The sequence below is a fragment of the Henckelia pumila genome, chromosome 4, assembly GCF_033568475.1.
Source record: "Henckelia pumila isolate YLH828 chromosome 4, ASM3356847v2, whole genome shotgun sequence".
In the NCBI taxonomy this organism is placed as follows: domain Eukaryota; kingdom Viridiplantae; phylum Streptophyta; class Magnoliopsida; order Lamiales; family Gesneriaceae; genus Henckelia; species Henckelia pumila.
In genome coordinates, this window is record NC_133123.1 from 184631199 (window position 1) to 184639224 (window position 8026).

General features: G+C 36.7%; 1 protein-coding gene across 1 annotated transcript; it reads left to right on the plus strand.

Moving 5' to 3' along the window:
- The first annotated feature begins 5523 nt into the window (after window positions 1–5523).
- On the plus strand, window positions 5524–6084 carry LOC140862430 (uncharacterized). The gene has a single exon (XM_073265452.1). The coding sequence runs from the start codon at window positions 5524–5526 to the stop codon at window positions 6082–6084; it is 561 nt and encodes a 186-aa protein (XP_073121553.1).
- Window positions 6085–8026: the final 1942 nt, after the last annotated feature.

An 8026-nucleotide genomic window follows, 5' to 3' on the forward strand; every position in this document is an offset into this window, starting at 1 on the left:
AATGTGATCATGGTCTTTAATTGCTTCCATTTCTTTGAGTTTGCCTTTTTAGCTACACTTGGTTTCGAATATGGGGTGTGTGTTACAGACACAGACTCATCTGCTCGCTCAAATGGGTTAAGCATGTCTTGGAGGCCAACATCCGCGTAGTTCGATAATTCACCATTCATTTTTAACATGTGCTGAACAACAACTGTAAATGTCTCGATGCATTCACCTGTTGCCCTATCATTTCCGAACATTTCACACCAGTCTTGGTAATGTGGCCAATGATTGTAACATATTACTTGAACACTATTGTCCACCTGCCATACCATTGCGAATAATGTAAATTATATGAACAGGTGAAGATATAAAATTACATTAAATTTTAATACATGTCATATATTCAATTTTAAATAACAATGAACAAAGCAAATTAATTCTATTATATGCTAATCAGTGAACTTTCAATTTTACTAACACCATACAATTTATTTTATATCAAACGACTTCATCCTCCATTAACTAACTTTGAAGAAAATTAAGTACCTTTGTTGGGTGCAATAATTGTTTCTGCTGGGTAGAGAAATCAAATCATGGCTCTTAGGCTACTATACGATTTAAAATATTTGAGTTGCAGCATTACCATCAGCTATAGCTTTTGGTAAAGCGGCAAACAATGTGTCCTGCCATTGGTATTAGAGTCAAGGTCATGGATTCGATTCTCATCGATTGAAAGGAGTGAAATTATTGGTAGGGAGATTGTTGGGGTGAAATAATAGTCTTTGTTGGGTAGAGTAATCGAACCATGATGCTTGAGCTGCTATGCAGTTGAAAAAATTTGAGTTGCACTATTACCACCAGCGATAGATTTTTGTAAAGTGACAAGTGCTCGGTTTTACAACCTTCTCAAGTGCTTCCCATGCCTCATTTGTAGCTTCAATCATGTTCTCTATGTCATTCCCGGCTTCCAACCAATACCACTTTTTCCTATCATCGAAGCCAAACAAGAATATTGTTTCTTGCACACATGGATTCTTGAATTAATATGTGGATTTCCACGTAAGTCGGGTTTAGATATAGCACTCTTCATAAAATCTTCCAATAATTCTAAGTAGCCTGCGTTAAAACTGTTCTTTTGATATTCTTTCAATGATGCAACTAGGACCTCTTCCTTCGCTGTTGTACAGATACGCCGCATCTTATCTAATTTCATGCCTTTCCCAGTAATACTCCCAGCCGTTGCTCGACTCTCCATTGAATTCGAGATTACAAGCAATTGATATTGTAAAAGATTAAAAAAGATCAGTAACAAATATAAAATATATATTCTAGTTCATACACGAAAAAAAATAAATAAGACCATCTCATTACAAAATCATCACACATCCAAAAGTGGTAGAAAGTACATTCATCATTGTGGTATGTTGTGAGCCCCCGTTTTGCAGTTAAGTCCAGTACAATCAAACTTACAATAGAGGAAGCATAATCAATCCTTAAATTTACACATATAATAATCAAAATACTAAAACAATCACAGGCACTCGTGTCATAAAAGCAGCTAAACCCACTTTTCACTTTACACAATGTCGATTATTATTCGAGATCCTGAAATCATGTATATGGAATTTTTCAATAAATAGAAAAGAAATAGAGGTTAAGTCTTTAAGAACTTAGTGAGGGAATAAACTGGCTTTATACATTTATAACGAGACAAAAACTATCAGTGCAGTATTTCAATATGAGATGCCAGGTATCAGTAATAACAGATAAGTATCAAGTATTATGTCAAGAGAAATACAGTGACTGTTCAGGATTCTTAAGTGAATATCATAAGCTAAAGATGTGGCTCCCACCAACATTTAGTGTAGCACTTTTTCCCATGTACTCAAATAGGATCCGTACAATCGACCTTTTACGAGCCAAGGTGAACTCACATTTCCGGACCGAAATCACGTTGTTTAGTGGAATAAAAATCCGGTACATAGACCGTTGTTTTGGCTCTGTCCATTTAGTCATTCAATCATTCAGTCGTTCAGTAGCCGATAGGTAGTCTAATAAGTGCCATTTTTCGCACTTATATTTTATATGATTTAGCCTTGCCTTGTTATGTATCGAGCGATATTATGTGTTTTTGTACTAATGAATTGTAGCATAAAAGTGATGAATTAATTTTTTGACTGCTTGACCATTGCACAACACTAGGTTTTAGTGATCTCAATTGTGTCTTGTGAATTTTGGTGATACTCTAATATTGCACTTAACAACTCCATCCGGGTCATGAACAAGGGATTGAAATCCTAATTACCTAGTCCAAGGGTAAGTATGCGGAAAAAATGGGGTTGATGCTCCATCCGGACTATAGATGAGGGGATTGAAATCCAAATCCTATTAAAAATTATAGCTAAGTTTGCGGGTAATTTATGGGGCTAATGTAAGTCGGTTGCAAAATCCGGCGGTGCGTTAAAAATACAATCTTGAGGGAGGTGCGCTAAGCAGTCGTATAAACGGATTTTTTCTAAGTTGCATGTAACTGGAATAACATCGCACAAACACACATTCACACTAAATCGAATGTGTATTTTAAAGAGTTGAGGGTATTTTTAAACTTGGAATGTATATAGACCTCACTTAGGTGATTACTTTCTCAAGGTATTATCCTAACTTCATTTTGTATCATTTTGTTTGTTTTTTTCATTTGTTCTTGCTAGAGGGCGAGCAGGAGCTAAGTATAGGGAGTTGATAAATGTGTTGTCATGCATTATTTTATGCTATTTTCGAGTCTAGTTTGCATGAATTTATTATGTCTTTAGAGTTTTTTTGTTTAATTTATTTATTATTTCATGCATGCGGTCTACATTTCACTTTCCTCGGTTTGAATGAATGAAGAAATTAAGATTTTGGAGCAAAAAAGAAGCCACAAGAAGGAATTACAAAGCATCAATTGTCCAAAAATTATTTATGATGCTAGAAAGATTCAAATCTGATCTTCACCATTCAAAATGTATTACAAGATGTTTTAAAGTTGTTGTCCAAATTTTGGCTCGATCCGACGGCTAGAACTATGGATATAAATTTTTAAAGAATGCTGCGTGCTAGGACAAAAGTTGGACGCTCAAGCGGGATGTTTCTACCGCTCGAGCGCGAAAGGTGGAAATTGAAGAAGCAAGAACAGAAGTTTGGTGCTTGAGTGGGCACATTCTGCCGCTCAGCGCGATTCGATGAGTTTTTAAGTTTGGAGGCAGAAGTTTGGCGCTCGAGCGCAATTGCGACATAGGTATTTTTATTTTTGCGGACTCTATCAATAAGGAAAGAATTAGGTTGGATTTGGGGGCATATAAATATCAGAATTTGAGGAGAATTTGGGGGCGCACAGAAATTCAAGGCGGCGGCTAGGGCGTTGGAGATTGAAGACATTGAAGAACGCTTCATCCTAATTTCTTATTTTTTCTTCTTCTTTTTATTATTAAAACATATTCTTGAATTATGTTTTTGAGTATTGATTAGTTTTATTCAACCAAGACCACGAGATTGGGTCGAAACTAATTTATGTTTGAGACGTGGTTATATGTTTGATTATATTTTGGATATTTTCAGTTATTGATTGGTGTTAGTTTAATATTTCTTGTGAATAGCTTGATCACCTAGTCACATGTGTGTTGATTAATCACGAATCAAAAGAGGATTGATTAAAGATAGCTTCAAAGATATCAATCAACATATGGTTAAACCGACTAGAAATAGTAATCGGTTTCAGTATGCGGTATTAGGTTAAAACTGAATTTTCATAAATCTTGAATGCGTTTAAGTTTGATTAGAATTAATTAGAAATAATTAATCCGTCCAACTTGAATAGGTTTAACAATTCTATAAATAGATTGTTAAATAAGATAGGAAATTCACCGTGATTGGAATAAACATAATTTTCAGTCTGTGCCACGTGGATGCATAAATTAGTTCGATACCTTCGTGTGTCTTGGTTGTATACTTTAATTGAAGTTATAATCCAAGTTCTAGTTCCGTTAGTTTTAAATTTATTTTTTGTCAATTTATTTATTATTTAAGCTTGAAGTGAATGGATCAAATTTATCCTTTTCATTATTTTATCTAGATTAAGTTAAATAATTAAATCTTGAGCATTAAATACAGTCTCTGTGGGATCGATACTTGGACTTGTCATCCATTTACTATTACTTGACCTAGTGCACTTGCTAGTCATAACCGAAATCTTTGGTCAGCTACCTTATCTATGCTATTGATGCGTCCACGGGGATTAGGGCTCTTGAGGAGTTGTCAGTTGTCTGTGAGTACCCAAATGTTTTTCCGGATGAGATTCCAAGGTTTCGCCTAGTCCGCGAGCTTTAGTTCGGGATTGAGCTCGTGCCAGAGACGACACCGATTTCTCGTGCACCTTATTTTTTGGCTCCATCAGAGATGAGGGAGTTGCACCAGCAGCTGCAAGATTTTCTGGACAAAAGATATATTCGTCCAAGCGTTTCACCTTGGGGAGCGCCATTATTGTTCATCAAGAATAAATATGGTTCTATGTGTCTTTGTATCGTTTACAGACAGTTGAACCGAGTAAAGATTAAGAACAAGTATCCTTTACCATGCATTGATGATTTGTTCGATTAGATTCAGGGTACTTCAGTGTATTCCAATATTGACTTGATATCGGGATATCATTAGTTTCAAGTTTGTGATGAGGATGTTTCGAAGACTGCATTTCGTACGAGGTATGGTCACTATGAGTTTTTAGTGATGCCTTTCAATTTGATGAACGCACCAGCAGTGTTCATGGATTTAATGAACAAAGTTTTTCGAGATTACTTGGATAGGTTCTTCGTGGTGTTTATCAACGAAATTCTAGTTTATTCCCGTAGTACTGAGAAGCATGCTCATCACTTGAGAGTTTTACTGCAGATTCTTCGGGAGAGATAGTTGTACGCCAAGTTCAGAAAGTGCGAGTTCTGGATTGATCGAGTAGTGTTTCTCGGTAATGTTATTTATCGGGATGGCGTTTCAGTGGATCCGAGTAATACGGAAGCTATTCTGAATTGGTCGTGTCCGACGACAGCTTCTGAGATTTTTAGTTTCTTGAGATTGGCAGGATACTACCGACGATTCATCGAGAATTTCTCACGGATTGATCGACCGTTGACGCAGTTGATGAGGAAGGATGTTCCTTTTGTTTAGTACGTCGAGTGTGAGCAGAGTTTCGATGAGTTGAGAGGACGTCTGACTAGCACTCCTGTTCTTGCCTTTCCATCGGGTTCTGGTGGTTTTGTGGTTTATACAGACGCATCTCTCCAAGGTTTGGGATGTGTGTTGACACAGAATGGGCATGTGATTGCCTATGCTTTCAGACAGTTGAAGGCTGGGAATTATCCAGTGCATGACTTAGAGCTTGCAGCTATAGTGTTTGCACTAAATATTTGGTGACATTACCTGTACGTTGAGTGTTTTGAGATTTATTCTGACCACAAGAGTTTGAAGTATTTGTTCACTCAAGTTGATTTGATTATGAGGCAGCGTTGTTGGATGGATATTATCAAGGATTATGATTGTGAGATCAAGTATCATCCGAGTTTTGAAAATCCAGCTGCAGATGCGCTCAGTCGTAAGATTTATGTTAGTGCCCTTCATGCTAGTGATGTGTCTAGTGCTGTTCATGAGTGGTGTTATTTGGGTTTCACTTTTTGCCACAAGAGAGATCAGCAAGGGATTCGAGTATTTTCAGTGTTAGCTGAGCCAGCGTTGTTTGCCCATATCCGAGAAATTCATCTTTCAGACCTGAAGACGCAAAAGTTAGCCAAACTTGCTCAGGGAGACAACACCTCTGGTTTCCATTTTCAGTCTGATGGGTTGTTGTGTTTGTTTGGTAGAGTGGTTGTGCCTGAGGATTCTTATTTGCATGAGGAGATTTTGTCTCAAGCCCATCGTAGTAGATGCATAGTACACCAAGGCAGTGCTAAGAAGTACAAGAATCTATGTACGAGATTCTTGTGGAAAGTGATAAAACATGGTGTTTTTACCAGTATGTTTTTCGATGCCTTGTTTGTCAACAGGTTAAGTCGGAGCATCATCGACCGGGTGGTCTGATGCATAGTTTGGAAATTCCGAGTGGAAGTGGGAGCATGTGATGATGAATTTTGTCACCCACTTGCCGATGTCTTCTAGTTAGTGTGATGCCATTTCGGTTGTGGTGGAAAGATTGCCCAAGTCTGCTCATTTTCTCCCATACAATCGCGAGTTCGGCTTTGATCACATGGCGAGATTGTACATTCAGAAGATTGTACGTTTCCATGGGGTGCCGCTGAGTAGATATGTTGAGCCGGAGAGTTCAAAATCTAGAATGACTATGACCAGACAAAATAGGTATGGAAATGGTCATGACAGACAAAATTCCAAAATGACAAACATAAACCATATTTCAAAAACAAATTTTTTCCAAAGAGATATTGAAAGCCTAACATGAATAGTTGGTAGCGCTTAATCGTGTAACGCCCAAATTACATGACTCAATCAGATAAATTAATAATGCAGTAGTGTGAGTATAGATCGTTCCCACGAGGAAAGTGAATTTTAAGTGTGTTCTTAAAAATACTGAAATTAAATAAAAGGAGGTTTTTGGATTTTACTAACTACTATGCAAAAATTAAAATAAGGAAGATCAATAAATTAACGAGACTTGGTATCGGTCGATTACACCCTTGAAATTATTCATTCGATCATCGATTCCCTAAAAATAATTAATTCACATTGATTATTCATCATTGGAAATTTAATTCCTGTTTCACCTTAATTTTAGTTAACTAGACACCAACGTTCTAAGTTAACCCTTACCCCATCAATTAACCCAATACCAGCGATTAGATTTAAATCCACGGTAGCATTCAAATGAGTAAAACTGATGAATCTAGACAACACAAATACCAGCGATTGTATTTAATCTAGTCAATTGTTGTTCCTACGATTTAACAAATTCAACAGCAAAAAATATAAATCATAGTTGCTTCAAAAATCAGATGATTCAAACAATTACGGATTTGAATTCTAATTTAGCATTAGATTGTATAGCAAAATTCTAAGGTGATCAATCCTAAAATCTCACATACAAGCATGGCAATCAATCCAAAACAACTCTTGATACGCAATTTGGAATTAAACAAAATAAAACTGAATCTCAAAATTTGAATAAAATCAAGGGTTTGTCTTCCTCAACCAAGTACTAAAACTTAGCCACAACGATTCATGAATTTTCTAGAAAAATTCATGAAAGAAAATTAAATCTAAGAAAAGAAAAGAAAAAACCCAGCCGCCAATGTGTTTCTCCCCATTCTCAACCATCAAGAATAGATGTGTTAATATCTCCAAAACGGAATAATAGACTTAATAAAAGACTAGAGTCTAAAATAAAAGATTTTCCAAAAGTACAAATTCTTTACCGATCAGACTTTCGCGCTCGATCCTATTAGTTGGTGAGATCGAGTGCAGCTAATCTGGGCAACCTTCTGTCTTGAAATTTCCTTGGCCGCGCTCGATCCTACGAGTTGGTGCGATCGAGCGCATGGGAAGTGGGGAGCCTACTGCCTTGCTTCTTTCATGAACGCGCTCGATCCTACGAGTATGCACGATCGAGCGCACTGGAACAAATCCGACTTCTTCATCAAAGTATGGCATTTCCTACACATAGAACCGGGAATATGTTATGTAGCTAAATGCATGGCATAAAACAAAACTAAAATAAAACATGAACAAAGACACAAGAACACATGCAAAACACTAACAAAATGACACTAAAATATGCAAACAAAACAACATTATCAAATACCCTCACACTTACTCCTTACTCGCCCTCGAGTTAGTCATGCAAAACAAAATGAAACAAAACAAAAACATAAGCAAGGACGATCATGCATAATATAGCCACAGAAAAGTTTCTCATCTAAAAACAAGTTCACAATTACTCTCGATCATCAATGATACACCTTCAGTCGAATGCGAACATGCGTGTGTGACATGTTATCCCAGTTACATGCAA